The sequence below is a fragment of the Pelophylax lessonae genome (assembly GCF_965119305.1).
Source record: "Pelophylax lessonae genome assembly, chromosome: 1".
Lineage (NCBI taxonomy): Eukaryota > Metazoa > Chordata > Amphibia > Anura > Ranidae > Pelophylax > Pelophylax lessonae.
The window spans coordinates 237,397,140-237,414,558 of record NC_138768.1 but is presented as its reverse complement, the minus strand read 5'-3'; the positions used below and the strand labels follow the sequence as shown (position 1 = coordinate 237,414,558).

The 17,419-nt window shown below is 41.8% G+C and overlaps 1 protein-coding gene across 1 annotated transcript in view; it reads left to right on the top strand.

Annotated features, from left to right (window-relative positions):
- NCOR2 (nuclear receptor corepressor 2) overlaps positions 1-17,419 on the top strand; it is a 737,979-nt gene that overhangs the window by 215,451 nt on the left and 505,109 nt on the right. Inside the window, exon 3 of the mRNA XM_082255577.1 lies at positions 4,302-4,429. Coding sequence (XP_082111703.1) covers positions 4,302-4,429 — 128 coding nt within the window. The remainder of the gene's footprint in view (positions 1-4,301; positions 4,430-17,419) is intronic.

The following is a 17,419-nucleotide window of genomic DNA, read 5'->3' as shown; positions in this document are numbered from 1 at the left end:
GGTGAGCATGTGTTCCCTTACCATTCTTGGTTTTGGTTTTTTGTGTGTGAGGACTATAGGTTTGGGGAAAACTAGTGTGATAAAGAGGGGGTGATGCAAGGGGAAGAGAATTGTCGGGTGGGTGAGGAAAATCAGGGAAAGAAATGAGGAAGGTGGTGAAAGGAAGATGTGTTGAGGGGAGGACGATGGTTAGAGATTCAGAGGAGAAAGCGGTCAGGTCATTAGAGGGAGTATGAAGAAGAGATGGGGAGATGGGCCATACTCTGCTCCCACCACTGCACCCAGTGGTTTCTTTTTGACTGTATTCTTCAGAGTCAAGTGCCTTCTGGCATTCTTTTGATGTGGTATACTGTATCTATGTGTACCATGTGGACCAGAGTTAGTCACATTTGTCATGTAAAGGAAAGTTTCCTAATCTTGGTCTCATTCTTTTTGCAGAACCACATGTCTGCAAGTGGTGAGCTTCTTTATTTCCTAATTACCAATATGCATGCCCTAGCAGTGTATTCCTGAACTTTGTTTATCTCATGGTTACTGTGAAACTGTGTGAATGCATCAATGCAGAGCTTGGATTCATTGAATGAGTTTACCAAAAATGGAAATATTGCTGAATATATAGCCTCATGCTACATAACTAAGCTCCATTTCATGCTGAAGAAACTAAATTATTAATATATCTTAAAATAGATAACTATCTTTAGATACATTTTTACTCCAAAAGCATTTTCTTAAAATAAATTTGATAAAAATAAAAAAAATCAGATTCAAATAAAAAAAAAATTTTGATTAAAAAAAAAAGCAAAATTCATTGATTTTTTTTTTTATCCATCCTGAACCCAGTGTTTGCTTGGATGCAAAGAACCCCCCCCCCCCCCGGGAGGGAACGGGACTTTTAAGGCCGAAAATAACACCACAAATATAAATTAAAACATAATTTTAATGGATAAACATAAAATCAATGTAATAGTAGAGATAAATACATATATCACAATATAAAGTTGTAAAATCTTGTCATGGTGGGACAAGGAAAATGGTGGAGCATAGATTTCCAATGGGTATCCGACACCCTACACTTTGCAATTTATTTGGGATGTTGGCCATATAACACCTCGCTCTACCTAGATGAGTGCCCCTTCTATGCTTGGATGCAAAGGCTTAGTGCAGGTCATTTTGCAGTGATGATCTTGTGAGTTATCCTTATGCTCTGGCAAAAAAGCGCTACAGATCTGCTTTACTGGCTCACACTAAAATGAAAAACAGTTTCTCTTCACTATAAAATAAATAACATCCGAAATGTCTGCGGGAAAACATCCAGGAATGACTAGCTGAAAGCAGACCGTGCAGTTCCCCTTAATGATGCCTTAACATGTCATTTATTTGTAATGCGCTTGTTCGGTGACACTGACAGTGCCTCAGTTGACATGTCTGTGCAAGATAAAGATGGATAGAAGATGGGAGAGGCTTCCTTCCAATGCATGACTCATTGGACATGACTTCTAAAACGCTGCAGGCTTGGAACACATTTACTGGCTCCTCGGGTGATAGATAATTCCTGTGAGATCGGATCCGTGCCCTTGCTTGTACCTCGTCCTCTCACAGGCATATAAATCCCTGTACAAAGTAATGAAGCCCAGAAATGTGGCGCAGTACTGAAGGGCTTTGCCCCATGACACCTGCACTTGCAGTGAAGATTTTGCATTAGACGGATTTCCACCACGATTAGACAGCATGTTCCCCTCTACATTTTTTACTTTCCATTTGTCTTTTGCTCTGGCAAATAGTGCGAATTGCCAATTTTTCTTGGCAGCTGTGGGGGAAGACAAAACACATTTTCCACAAACTTACTGTACAAATATATTAGCCGAATACTGATAGTCTGGACTTGGACATTTCTATTTCCTAACGTTATGGGCCAAGTCTTTGTGAATTTCTTTTCTTTTTGTTAAATCTGGCACATTCTGCAACCAGGAAGGCAAAGACAATGGGAATGCCTTCATGTCTAATATTCTGGAGCGAACAATGTGAGCTGGAATAATTTATGGCAGTTTGCATCCAAATGTTGGCCAACGCGTGACATATAACTGCCTAAAAAGATTTTTCTGTATTCTCTGCAGATTTCTTGCAGTGTCTGGGACCATTATTTCGTTTGGGTTCAGTTTTTTGGTGAGAAGTAGCTGTTGTTCATGTTTATTGCAGGGCTAGAATACATTTGAACCCCTAATCAATTTAAAGTGTATGTCTGGGCAAAGTAGAAAAGATGTGCATTACATCTCGACAATACATACATATGTTTTGTCTCTTCAGAATGCTGCAAGTAAGAAAACCCTACCAGAAATCCAGTAAGCTCTACACTTCTGTTACGTGCTGACAACGCTGCTTCCATTGCATCAGATTCTCAAGCAGTGTGGTCAGCTCTGACTAGTTCTCCCCTGCTTGACTACACACTCCCTTCCTTATCGAGATGGGGTCCAGCTAATGAGAACAGGGCAGGGCTCAGAACACTGCTTTTTGTTTTAAAAGTGAAATGGTACTCCCGCACGATCACTGTGTGATGGTACATGTAACCAACTGCTGCAGGCACCGATCAGCCAATCTGCAGCCCAAAGTAACATAATATGAAACGGTGGTACTGCGCTGTGTGCATATGCTAAAAATTCCCTTACTGTGAATACTACAGACACAAAATATAACCACAATTGATATACCAAATTCGATGCATACACAGATATGGAGATAAAAGCTAAAACAAATAAAAATCAGAAAAAGGGAACTAAAAAAAAAAAAAAGCGTCAATGTATCAATCATCAAAGTGAGTCCATATAAAAACGTGAAAGAAATACAGTCCAATGCGCATCCAAAAGGTGCATGTACATCCCTTCACCCAAAGTAGAAAGTGACTGGTGTCTAGAAGATCCAAGAAGGTGACACCTCTATGTGTACTGGCCTCTCACCTTACAGCTCTAAGGTTACAGCAAAAATAGATAACTTTAAGTTCTTCTCACTGTTTCCCGGGGTAATCCTGTTGTGAACCCAGCTGATGGTAAACTGTGATAAAGGGATGGGAATCCCGTCTGAAAAGATCTGACGGGCTCTCCAGATATATCCTCCATAGGGTAATAGATATAAAAAAAGAAAAGCTCCCAATAGTGTAAAACTATTTCACAATTTTATTGGAATCAAAAGCAGCTGAAACACTCACATTTCAAATGGTAGCATAGAGTACATCATCCACGAGCCGCAAGCTCGTCCTCTGCAAACTTTTCCGGTATGCCTATCACTCGGACCTAACACGTAGCGTCACACCCACGTGACTTCATCAGGATACATATACAGTATCTCACAAAAGTGAGTACACCCCTCACATTTTTGTATATATTTTATTTTACCTTATATGTGATAACACTGAAGAAATGACACTTTGCTACAATGTAAAGTAGTGAGTGTACAGCTTGTATAACAGTGTAAATTTGCTGTCCCCTCAAAACAACTCCACACAGCCATTATTCTCTAAGCCGCTGGCAACAAAAGTGTGGATGTGGGCCGCCTCAAATCCTTCTGTCTCTTCATGTAATCCCAGACAGACTTGATGATGATGTTGAGATCAGGGCTCTGTGAGGGCCAAACCATCACTTCCAGGACTCCTTGTTCTTCTTTACACTGAAGATAGTTCCTAAAATGACACTGGCTGCATATTTGGGGTTGTTAGCCTACTGCAGTATACATTTTGGGCCAATGACACGCCTCCTTGATGGTATGGCATGATTGATATATATCGTGTGTATGTGTGTGCATATACATATATATATATATATATATATATATATCTTGCACAACCATTTCCAGTTTTTCACAAGGGAATTCTTTGTTTGCTTCCGGTTTTGCCACCACTTGCCTATACTCTATATTGCAATTCTCCTGCCCTCCACCACTTCTCGTAAGAACACCTTTCTGTTTTCCCCCCTACTCCTGCAGATTATACATAGAGAGTTGCTCCCCAAGTGCAATCTGAAAATCTTGTCTGTCAGTTTGACAGCTGGGTCCCGCTCTGTCCACAAGGAGGGTTGACCGCAACAGGGCTGCTTAGACACAGAAGGACTAGCTGTCAACATTGTCTCAATAACGTTGTGTCTGGTGCAATTCATGCTTGCTGTGTAGGTGCACAATTTGTCATTCTTGCCTATATGAGGGAAAAAGGATAAACAGATGTAAATAATATAGTTTTTTTTTTAATAGCGTGTCTTCATATATTTAATCTTTTTACAAATATATATTGAAACTGCAATGCTGTTTTTATTCTACAGGATGCCAATCTGCTAGAGTATCAGCACCATCCAAGAGAGTACAACCCTCATCTAGGTCCTAGTTCTGTTCTTATGCCACAGAGAAGGCGGCCATCACTACTATCCAAATTCCAACCAGGGAATGAAAGGTAGGATCACACCATTGTTGTCCTTTGTACAGGCTTTCACCTTAATGTTCAAAATCCTCTTTCTAGTATCCATAGAGCAGAGAGCAATGTAACAGCATCTATGCATGTTTTGACGGCTCAAAATGAATCGACTCAGAAATCTGCTGGTCATTAGGGCTAAAGCATCACATACAGTGGAAGAAATGTCGTAAAAAGCCTAGAATTCCAGTTGTATTGACTAACTGCCTGACAGTGTAAACATATGCAAATATGAGATCAGATGACAATAATTTGATGGATTGTTGTTTGGACAAGTCTGGAATTTTAGACAGTTCATCATCAGACTTGAACAATTTATGGTAATATTTGACAATCGCTTGTATCCAATCTCTTTCTGAAATGTCCACATGTGGGAATATTCAGGATAGGTAAAGAAATTTGAAAAGATCATTTAACCTTATACCTGTATATAACTACTAAAATAAATACCCAACAGTCACTCTCCAGAGTGTGACTGTTTATTGGCATAACACCAGCTAACATATTCACAGATCTTATCTTCCTGGGTACCTTCCTTGCACGTCATTGAAGTTTGCACCTATTTAATAAGGCTCTTTGTTTCACCCTACTGTAAATATATGCTTCAAGTAATTGATATTTATAGTGTATTAATAGCAATTGGTTTAAAATACCAACATATCTGCAGGGCTCTTTTCATGACTCTCTATTCCCAGAATAAGCTGAATGACAGCGCTCTACTAAATTAACAAGCTCAGATGATGTCTAAGGGGGATCTCATTGACTGCTGGTATATTTTCAATGCAGTACTGGTGGGGCAAGATGCTATGTCAACTGACTGTATTTTAAAAAATATACAATGGGAAAGTACTTTTTAAAGTCATACTAAACACGCACTGTCTAATTTTACATTGTCCCTTCAATTTCTGTATGTGGATGATGTCACTGTAATTATTTTAATTTGAGAAAAAAAAAATCGAAGTACCTTTTTGCTAATTGATATCTGGCTGTCACATGACCTAGCTTTTTGCCAGCCTGTCTGCAGGGAAACGTAAGCAGGAAGAGATTCTAGTCCTCTGGTGCTAGTCACATGTTCAAAATAAAAATTAAAAAACAGCATTTGGAATACAGAGTAAAAACATAACAATAAACTGTTTTAAATTGGCATACAAATATATATTTGAAATAAAATATTTATTATTTTGGTGGAAATAACATGGTGTGGGTGGATTTCTGCCAGTCACAGGCTGTGTCACGTCCCTCCAACATATTTCTTAGAATAGGAGGGAGGTGAAGCCTCCATAAATCTACATAGAATATCCTGCCCCCATGTGTTTAGTTGGTTAGTGTACATGGAGGAGGGAGGGCGTGGGCTGTCATTTACCAAATGTGTGACTCTATAGTCACATGGGCTGTTCAAATGTGATAGGGAGGAAATGCCCAGAATAGAAACTCACTGAAAACTGAGCATGTGCAGAGTTGCCACCACAGCTGCAAAATCCCCAGCTAAATTGGGGACATGGACAGAAGGTGGAGATAGAGAGCAGCAGGATCAACCAGGTGTTTTGCAGAATACAGAAAATGAATCTCATAGTGACTAAGGGACTATGAACAGCATGTAATACATAATTTATTGATAGTTTTAAAAGATGTAGTTTTAGTCACACTTTAAAGTTCTGTTTAATAATTAAGGGCCCCTCCCCCGCATAGATCCATTACTTTAAAGAATGAGAATAATAATAATAAAAAAAAATAGATACAAACACATTGGTGGAAAAAGGAGTTGGTTAGAATTCTTACTTTTTTCCTGTTTTCTGTAGTGCAGTAGGTGACATTGGAACCTGTGGGTGATCTCCAGGGGAATGCCGAGTAGCCCAAATCATACAAGATAATGCTGTCATACAGTGCACTAGCATGTTCTCAAGAGATTTGGGCTTTTTTGGCATTGCTCAGGATATCACCTGATCAGTGCCATCTTAAGAGCATTGAAGGCCCCCGGGCAATGCAGTGCACTGGGGCCCTGCCTACACAATCACCCACGGGAATAAAAATGTAAATTATCACACACACAGACGGGAGTCAGACTCGACTGTCCTGTGTGTGCCTGTTCTTGTGGAGGCAGACAGGCATTCCTGCAGTTGTGGGCTCCCCCTCCATGGCCCAAGTTGCCTGACAGCAGCGGAGGGTCGACAGGTGCTTGCCACCTGCTAAGTTTGGCAGCAGGATGCACACAAGAGTCGAGACCAATGCTTGGCTGGGGCTGAGTCCCTGGGCAGGTGGGGCCCCCCCGGCAAGTGGGGCCCCCGGGCAACTGCCCAGCGTGCCCATTCGGTAAGACAGCCCTGCACCTGATGGTTGCTGACATCACTCTCGCTTAGATGGCAAGGGCAGAAGTAGGGGACTAAGGTAAGTATATTAATTACCTTTTTTTCCTTGACGGTGTTTTTTTTAAAAAAAGAAAAAACATTTTTGGCATTTTATGATGGTTGAAGAGGACCGAACTAAATAAGAAAATCTACAATTTTAGTTCAGGATTTGCACAATCTATCTATGTAAATGAAGGAAGACCTGTCTGTGTTTTCCAGTCAGTTTCAGTTTCCTTTTATGTTTCTAGTCCTTTCAGAACATTGGCAGTATAGACTGGATGTTCCAAATGCCGAGTAGACCTCTCCGTTTTCAGAATGTCATCTAGAAGGCCTAGTAGATAGATTTTGCTTGACACTGAGAAATAATTAATAGTAATCCCTGCCTCTACTGTAGATAGCCTATTAAACCACCAGAGCCTTGAACAATAAAGCTGTGTTTTAATTTTAGTTCATAAATTATTTTAGTTCATAAATCACTTGCAGTCTTCATATACATGCAATCGCCAAAAAATGTTCTCTGTCCCGTGCCTTTTTATCAGTTCAAAAGTCATGCAAATACTCAGATTGTAGGCACTTTATCTCCTTTGACGTCACTGACCCAGCTAATAAGAAGGTATTGAAATTCTGCATTCTGTGGTGTCAAACCACAGCAAAATGAAGTCATAAACCTTAGTCAGTGCTACCAGGATTACAGGGTTTTTTTTTTAACAGGTAAAATAAAACAAATGTTTCGGATAGAGAAGGGAAGGGACAGACCCTTATTGTTTTTTGTGTTCCTGCTGCTGTGATTTACTCTGTTTCCTGGTGTCTATTGTCACCAGGGCAGAGGGTGGTGCAAAATCCAAAATGTTTCAGTTGTCACTGGAACCAAAGTAGAACCAACACCTTTCAGTAGGGGCATCTAACAACTGTCTATAGTGAGTTTCCTCCTCCGATTTGAGACATTTTTTCTTTGTGTTGTAACAGAATTTGAAGTAAAATCTCCCAAATATGACAATCCGTTCTTTCTTTAACTAAAAACAAAACCTTGGCTTTAAAGTGATTGTAGTCTTGTTTTTTTTTTTTTTTCCCCTATAAAAATATTAAACATGTTATACTTACCTGCTCTGTGAAGTTGATTTAGCACAGAGCAGCCTAGATCCTCCTCTTCTCCATTCCCTCTTTGGCTCTCCTCACCCCTACCTTTTGTTGAGTCCCCCCACAGCAAGCAGTTTGCTATGCGGGCACCCGAGCTGAGTCACAGCTGCCTGTGTCCATTCAGACACAGCGGGACTCTGTCCCCTCTCTCCCCTGATTGGCTAGCTGACTGTGATTGACAGCAGTGGGAGCCAATCAGTTTGGTCTGACTCTGGGATTTATGTCGAAGGACAAGTTTCGTAAAATGTCTGAAGAAATATGGAGACCAGAACAGTAGCGTAAGTCAACAGGAGATCTCCAGCTTACTCACCCCAGAGGCGACCCGGAGTGATGGAAGGAGAGAGTCCCTAGATGGGAGTAAGTATATACAGGCCTAAGATCCTTCGTTATCTGGTAAGAGGGCCACCTACCCCTCTTAGGAGGTGGGGGGAAGATATATACCTGTCTTTCTGACACTAGGAGTCTGTTCTTGAGGTGGCTGTCTTTACGTCCTAACTATTTATCTGCTGGTAAGAAGCAAACCGGAACAGGTGGTGGGACATCAGGCGTTTATACTTGACACATGGTGGTCGTCTGAAGCATCACTCTTATTTTATCTGCACCTATTATTTGGACTGTCACTGGCTTTTGTTACTGCACAAGTTTTTGGACTGTAGATATCAACACCTGTAAATTTTTGCACTTTTGGGTTGCCTTGGATATTTCCTGATGTGTGGGAAACTTCTGTAAGGCATACCTATACTACATTTTTAATGTATGTGGTATTTATGTAGTTTTTGGCACTTTGTTAATTTGCCTTTTGATTTGGTTTGATACTGCTCACCACTATACAAAAGTGAGTCACACCTCACTATTCAGTGCACCAGACTTTATTTTTCATTTTATTAGTATTGTCTGTAAATGGATTACATAACCTGGAAGGCAGATGATCCAAAGGATTTAGCCAATACACACAATGCAGAAATTGAGGATTTTTTAATGATTAAAAGTTTATCTAGCACCAAACTTTTTTTTTGGCTATAGTAAGGAACATTAACAGCTCATGTCAGGTTTTTTTTTTTTCTATCTTTGGGGAAATCAGCTGATCAATCTATTTATCTGTCTGTTTACCAATTTATCTATGTGCATTTATGTGCAGAAATTGGGGTTTTATGGTAATTCATTGCTAGTGATTTTTCCGTACCCCAAATGATATTATGTTTGTGCAACCTGTGTAAAGAGAAAAGGCAGTTTTAGGATGTTTTGTAAGGTTTTCTCTCATACTAGTTTCATAAAATTGCCAAATTACTCGCAGACTCTGCCTAGATTCTGCTCTCCTGCTTTCAGCTCTGCCACTAAGGAGGGCAGCATTGAACAGGGGGGATAGAGAGGGGTGGTCTGACATTATGAATAAGCAGGATGAAAACCCTGGCCGCCTAGTCAACCCAATGGGTTTTAGGGAGATGTGTCCCGTACATCATTAGCACAGGCTGGCTGTTGTAATGTCCTCACAGTGGTTACAGACATTGCAAAATGTGATAAGCGGTATTTGCAAAGATGTTTGCCTAGACGTAATGGGGCAACAACTGTTGTAGTTTCAGTTCCACTTTACTTTTGGAGCAGTGCCAGTCATATTAGCCTATGTCAGAGCTACCGTAATGTAAATGTCACAAGAGCCACTCTTTTACACCTCTAGGCTAACTTATCTGCTGAGAGCTCTGAGTAGAACCTCGGCTTCGTTCTGAAAGGCCAGGCATTAGGAATCGGTATTCATGATCGGTTTATCGGAAGTGCAGGTTGGCTGAAAACAGTTTTTATTTTTATGTGCTTATAGGCCTTTGCGTTTCAGTAATCTAGTAACGTGTGTTAAATTGTTAGAACATCCATGTGTTAAAATTGGAGCAAAAAAAATAAAGTGTACATGTTAACAGCCTCAGCATCCTAAAATAGTCAATTCAAAAGAATCAGGGATATAAACAACTGAAATTATGGACAAATTAAGCCTGCAAAATTTGAGTTCTACTCCACCAGCTCTACATAATGAGCCAATGTAATAGTCAATAAAGCCATCAGACTATGTTCACACTGCTCCGACACGAAAGTAGTACGACTTCCAGTCAGACTTTGCCCTGCCACTTCAGTTCAACTTTGATCCAACTTATTGTGACTCTTTACACTCTATGGCAGGGATCCTCAAACTACGGCCCTCCAGCTGTTGCAGAACTACACATCCCATGAGACTTTGTAAAACTCTGACATTCACAGACATGACTAGGCATGATGGGAATTGTAGTTCCTAAACAACTGGAGGGCCATAGTTTGAAGACCCCTGCTCTATGGCATTGAAGTCGTATCAAGGTCGGACCGACTTGCGTCGGACAAGTTAGGACAGCTCTCCTAGGGAACCATTGATTTATACATGTCCTGTGACATGTGCTCTCAAAGTCGGAGTGTATGTCGCACCAGTGTGACTCTGGTCTTTGTTTAAAAGAGCACCAGTAAAGTTTAGGAGCTGGGAGATAGTTGGACCAAGCTCTATTTCGACAAGACAAAAGATTAAATTCCCATTGATTTTGGCTGCCTGTATTTTAAAGCTGTTAATTATTTCAGTAAGCTTTTTACTCTAGGCTAAAGCCTGGTACACACCACTAGTTTACATGAAACAAAGCTTTGAACCCCGGTGGGAGTCGCTGTGCTAACTATAGCAAGTTAGTACAGCTATCTCCCCCACTGAGCTGTTGTGTTCTGACAGACGGCCCCCCCCCCCCCCCCCTGCCAGAACACTCCGATCAGCTCTCTCTGCCATTGGCTGATAGCGCTGATTGGGAGTCGGTCAGCTACTGGTTTTCCAGCATGATCATCCCAACAGAAACCGGGCAAAGCGGCATACACATGGGCCAAATGTCTGACTTTTTCTTTTTGGGACAGGCCGATGTCTACCGACATTCGGCCCGTGTGTACGGGGCTTTAGCCCTCTCTTGTTCCAGTTTTCTAAAATGGTCCTCTCACTGTTTTCATTGTTTTATAACCTCCTTAAAAATATTTTGTCTATTATACTGTATCTACCTTGAGTCAAGTGTTCCAATCTCTTTTTTGTCCTGGAGCAACACAGTGTTTTGCCTGTTCCAATCTCTACCGTCGGCTATTGATGTATTTAGTTTCTTTTACACAGTAAGGCTCCATTCACACTGGGCTTTTAGCCCCCGTGCATGAGGCTCCAGGGTTTAGGTTTAGGCAGAGGTGCACTTGCGTTTAGGTCCGAATGTGCACGGGGGCAAATGCCCAGAATGAATGCAGTCTGCATTCCAGGCATTTTTTCTATGGGTGCAAACCACCCTAAAAGTACTGCTAGGTTATTTCTGCCTTTTCATTCTTAAAAAATCATTAAACTTGTGACTTGTCAGCTAAACCTTAGATTTATTTTGTGCCAGATAAGTCCCCCATATTATGTCTGGAACTGTATTTTATTTTACGCAATATCTCCACAGAGGTTTAGTGCACTGTGAACTCCTCTTTATCTTTTGCTGTTTTGTCATACATCCTGTAACCCACGTATTTTAGGAGTGTAATACACTGATGTGTTCATTTCATAAGCAAATTCTTCTGAGACTGAATCCTCCTCCACTGGAACAAAAAAAAATGTATTGAAGATCTCTACACTAATGCAGAATTCCTGTATGCATATCGAGGCTTTTAGTTTTCATGCAGTCTAGTCCCCCTTGAACTTATTTGTATGTATAGAAAGTAGTGGTTCTTGCAATCTGCTTATTCTGTACTTTTACTCACCCTATTTGAGCCCCCCCCCCACCTTTTTCCAACAGTCATGTGAGCTCTTCATGGTCCTGTCACTGTGCATGACCAGAACTGTGGGTTGGTCAGGCATCCCAGAAGCTACCTGGGACTGACTGACGTCATTGACTGCAAGACTGCAATTACCTTGCCATATAATATACCTTCCTCCTTTTTTAACTTTATTGAAGCATCACAAAAATAATTTTACTCAAATCTATGTAGTCCATGCAGTACGTTGGCATGTGGTGACATGTGTGGTGTTGCATAAAAATGTAGACATACTGGATTTCTATACAATGCACATCACTGTTCATCTATGGTGTGATATTCAGGGTCTGGTGTTCCAAGGAGAACCAAAGAGTTCAGCCTCAAAGGGGTTGGTTGTAGACCCCTGGGATGACTTGGATTGTCCACCGGAAAAGAAATGAGGGAGGTGGGAGAATGGGAGAGTGAATGACTGAAATATACCAATTGCCTCAAATTGGCAGGGAAGTAAATTACAGCAGTATGGCCTCATGGGGTAAATACACACAATCCTCTGTGACTGGCAGAATGAGATGCTCTTAATGCCTCAGGGGTCCCAATCCTGGATCCTTTATGGGGTTATTATGTGGGTGCTGAATCAGGTGAGTTGGAGAATGCTTTTAAGAAAAAAAAAAAAAGCCAGCCGGTGGGTAGAGGAGCCCGTTGTCGCATGTTTAAGGAAGGACCGCGTCATCTGTTTTATCGTGCAGCAGATATCTCATGTCTTTAAATTGCAACTTCTTCAGTTCAAGGTGATACACTGATGTTCCGTTATCCCCTATGCACTGTGTTGTCACAGTGAATCATTGGAATACTCCAAGTACATTAATTACCCTGACAGCACAGCACATTGGGGATAATGATAAACCAGACTGCCCTAAACCTTTCTTAAACACACAAGAATGGGCACCTCTGCTGATTGGACAACTGGCGGGCTTTTTTAGATTTTATCCAACTCACCGGTACGGTGTAAACAGGCATTTTTTTTTTCTAGTTGACCTTGTGTTGAGCCTTTATTCATCAATGCTGACTTCCCTAAATTTTACTTGGGGCTCTACAACGGTAAGGCAAAACCTTACATCATAGGCAATATTTGTTATAGAACATCTTGGCATTGTAAGTATCACAAGTACCTAACATAAATAAGTTCTTAAACAATATACTTGGTTTCATGAAGTGGTTAAAAACCCTCACATATACCCAGTACAGTGACTAGCATCAGGTAATACACAGAGATGAAACAAATCCTCCTATGTAAGTTGTACAGGTTTGTCTGCAGCTATGTGTCCTCTACATCCATTCAAAGTCCAGAATTTACACAGGATTTCTCAGCTCTAAAAAGCAGAGGGCAGGGATCTGAAGTCTCACAGCGCAGATCTCAGTAATGACAGCTCAGAGTCTTGATTGTAGGGAAGGGGCACACCTCCCTCCTTACAGGCCACTATAGCTGCTAGCAGTAATCACTGTGTTCTCTGGGCAGGGACAGCTCCCCACGCTCCCCCCCCCCCCCCTGACGGCAGAACACAATAGCTCCAAGGGAGGGATTGCCTTATCACTGACTGTGGTTGCAGGAAACAAAATCACATCATCTATTGCCTGCCTAAGGATATCATTGCCAGGCTGTGTGCTGGAGCTCTCCTCCCCTGTCACCTTTTTATCTTTTGGTGTCAGAAAAAGCTGTCAGAAGTGACTCATGCTGATAGCAAAGGAATACGGCAGCAGAGGGAAAGTGCTTTAGAAAAGAGGCCTTATAGAAGTATATGCTTTGTTCATATTTTATGTCTAAGATTTAAACCACTTTAGAGTGGCATGGGCTTGAATGACACCTTTGTTTGGGGCCTACTGCGATTTCTTGAGAGAGACTTAGTGGGGTTTCCTGTGAACAGCTGCAGGCGGGAAGCCCCATTTATAGCAATGAATCACTGCATGTAATCGGACATGCAGTGATTATCTGTTGATGATTGGCCCTGGCCACAGACTGTTTCCACAGGTAATCGCATATGACCTATTACATTCGAATGGCTGCGGGGGCTTTCAATTTATTATTACTTGAATAGGATCCCTCGTTGCTTTAAATGGGAAAATCACTCTGTTTAAGCAGCTATACATGTTTTGAATCGATAACCTAATGCCAGGACAAAGTCATCCGGCGCCCAGGGTAAGGATGCCAAACTGCGCCCCCTTCCCTTAGGGTTAGGGTCAAGGTGCCCTCCCATCCCTGCAATAAACCATTGCGCCCAGGGCAACCACCTCTCCTGCACACCCCTTGTCCCGGCCCTGTGATAACCAAACCATTAAGCCACTGCCACTGGTCCCCTTTGATCGGCCTTGTATGGATAATAACTTGGGTTGTACCCTAAGCTCATGTATGTGTTGTAAAATATAACATGCCTGCAGGTTATTTTGTGTTTTCCAAATCTCTTTTTAGAACACAATAGTATATTTTCTTTCCTTTGGGGCTTATATGGAGCTCTGTATGGGACTTGAAGTTACTTTAGCCTTTTTCCTCTTAGTCGCAGTGCGAACTGTCAGTTCGGACAGGGATCAGATCACAAAGGTGTGAACACCCATGCCATCCGATTTCTGGTGCGGACCAATAAAAAGGGTCCTGCACGGCTTTGGTCCGAATGCAATACAAATTCAGCCATACAATGTGTATGGCGGAATTCACATTGCACAAACATTAAATGTGATTTTCAGAGCAGTGCGGTGCGTATCACATGCGATGTCTTACCTCGCTATAGTGTGAACCGGCACTCAAGAAGGTGACACCTGGGAATATGTTGGCTCGTACTCTGCATGAATGATCATGGTCATATCTTTTTCTTGCTGTGATTATGTGCATAGATCTTGAGGAAGCCTAGTAATTCTTATGTGGCACTTAGAAGCAGCTCAACATGTATTAAAAAGGCAGTGGTACCCACAGCCTGAACAATGCATCTATCATCCATCCTGCATTTGAAATAAGGAAAAACTATAGGTATGTTTCGGGAGTGTTGATGTGCTTATTATATATGTATCGCGGATCACCATTCTTTATATGTATATTTAAAACCGTATTTCTACCTGATATAATAGGATCATACTCCTTTATTGTGGTATTTGTAATGATAATTAACATTCAAAACTTGGGTAGATTTCAGTCTATAGTGTTTCTTGTAAAAATCAGTGCTAAATTGCATAAAGCCAGTCTATTAAATACCAGGATGTGTTGCTCTGTACTGTATTTTCCGAATGATCAGGGCTCCCTCTGGTTCTCATGAAAAAATCTCATATGCAAAGAGCTTAGTTGCCTGGAATCAGAGCGGAGTCTTCTGATCCCAAGTCAAATGTTTGTGCTGAGAAATGAGGAAAAGTATGAGCCTGCTGCAAGTAACGATTTCACTGGGTTGGGGATTGAGGAGAATTCCTTGCAGCAGATACAATATTAGAAGGAGCATCTATTACAAAGCAAAGAAATTAATGAACAGCTCACAAGCCCCATATGATGAGTGAATATTCCCTTTTTTGGCCAGACAGAATGCGGGACTCAGCATCAGTGGAACTGACCTGAAGACCAGGCTGGGAACCATTAAATCCATAATGGCATAGCTGTCTTTTTCTGTTATCTGTATATTATACACATGCTGAAAAATGAGGGCCACTTTTTTTTTTTCTTTGCAACTGTTGGTTTGTCCACAGCATGGTTTCTCAGCTAGGGTTCCTCCTGAAGTTGCTAGGAGTTCCTTGAGGAATGGCCAAGCCGGCAGATGACAGCTCCGTCTCCGCTTGCAGTGTAGAGAGGGAGGTGTCACAGCTCCCGCTGCTCTCTATGGGGGATCGGATGAGAGCGGACCGCCTGTCCGCTCTCATCCGATCCCATCCGATCCCCAGGACGGATAGAAAATAGTGTTTCCATCCGTCCAGATTTCACGGACAGGATCGGATGCGGATGGCAGCGGACATGTCACCGCTGACATCCGCTGCTCCATAGGGCTGAATGGGGCATCCGATCAGATCTGCCTAAAAAACTGACAGGCGGATCTGATCGGACCGCCCGTGTGAAAGAGCCCTAAGGGAGTAATTCTTCCCAATGATGACAAGAGTAAGGAGCTGTCACAAGGCTTACCTTTGTCGGAGTCTGTAACGCAGAGATGTACGCTCACCCTTGCAGATATCCACAGTCCAGGGTGACCAGGTAAGAAAGCCACCTGGTGCTGTGAATTTGTGCACGGGGGCTTGGCAGGGAAGGTGCTCCAATAAGCAGGACCGGCAGGAATACAATGGGAAGGGAAGTCCAGGAATAACAGGAGTCAGTGGATGACACAAGTCCGGATAAGGTCGCAGGAACAACAGGGAGCAAAGGTAAGGATGGAAGCCTGGAACACACGCTTAGGAAACAGGAACAAAGTCTGTAAAACTGGAACAACGATCAGGAACAAGGATCAGCAACACAAGCACAAGGAAGGATCAGCAATGAACTGACAATGCTCTAAGGCTACATTCACACCTGAGCGTAGCGTTTTTCGCGCGTTTTTTACCGCGATTTTACCGCGATTTTTGCGGCGTTTTTTACCGCGATTTTTACCGCGATTTTTGTGCAGGCGTTTTTAGATTGAATAGAGATCAATGGAAAACGCCTGTAATCTGCCCAAAAAGAAGCTCATGTACTTTTTTGAGCGTTGGGCGTTTTGTATACAGCGTCAAAACGCTCAGATGTGAACAGGGGCCATTGAAATGAATAGGATTTGTCTTGTTGGGCGTTTTGAGAGCTGATCCTAGAGCAGAAAAACGCCCCAAAAACGCCCCAAAACGCCTAGATGTGAACGGAGCCTAAGCAAGAGACAGTGTTTTATAGCTTGCTTAATTGAGCAATTAGCTTCAGGTGGACAATGATAGAGAAGAACACAGTCAGGTGAAGTCCAGCCCCCTAGTGCTGCAGGCAATACTAGATTAACAAGACAGGATCCATATGAGCTGAAGTGTGGCTCAGTGGTAGGATAACAGGACAGAATGTCAAAGTACACAGGTTCAAATCCCATGTCAGGTACTTAACGGTGACCACGCCTGACCGTCTGAAAGCCACGGCGAGAACTGTGACAGGAGCATTCTTCCCACTGACTGTCACACTAATGTGTCATGAATTGTAGATTTTTAATTTTTAGCAGGGGTTCACCGAGACCAGAAATTTATTTCAAGGGTTCCTCTGTGTTGAAAAGGTTGAGAAAGGCTGCTCTACAGCCTTCAACTGACATGTGCATGTTGATAATAAATGATGGGCCTTGATTACCTGTTTCCTATATTGTTTTGTGACTGGACAGGCTTGTGAGCATTTAAGCTATTTTTGAGGTCACTAATTCAATGACCATGCCTTTACGGTACTTACAACTGGCAGCGTTCTAATAATATATACCAGCCGTTGCTGCCTCTTACCAAAAGATGTTGGAATAATGACCTATAATTGTGTTGCTTAAAGAACAACCCTCTTCTTTTGTGGCTATCATAGTTAGTGAATTCTGCTATGTTTTTGCCAATGTACACATTTTGTATCTAGCACATACTCGCTGATTCTTACCATAACCAATTTTGGACTTGGTAATACAATATACTGCAATAGATTTTTGCAGAATAGCAAAATTCTCTAAATAGTGTCTTGCTGCTGAAAATTACATCTTGTTGTTTTTTGGTCATTGTTATCTAATCCTCCAAGTCTGAC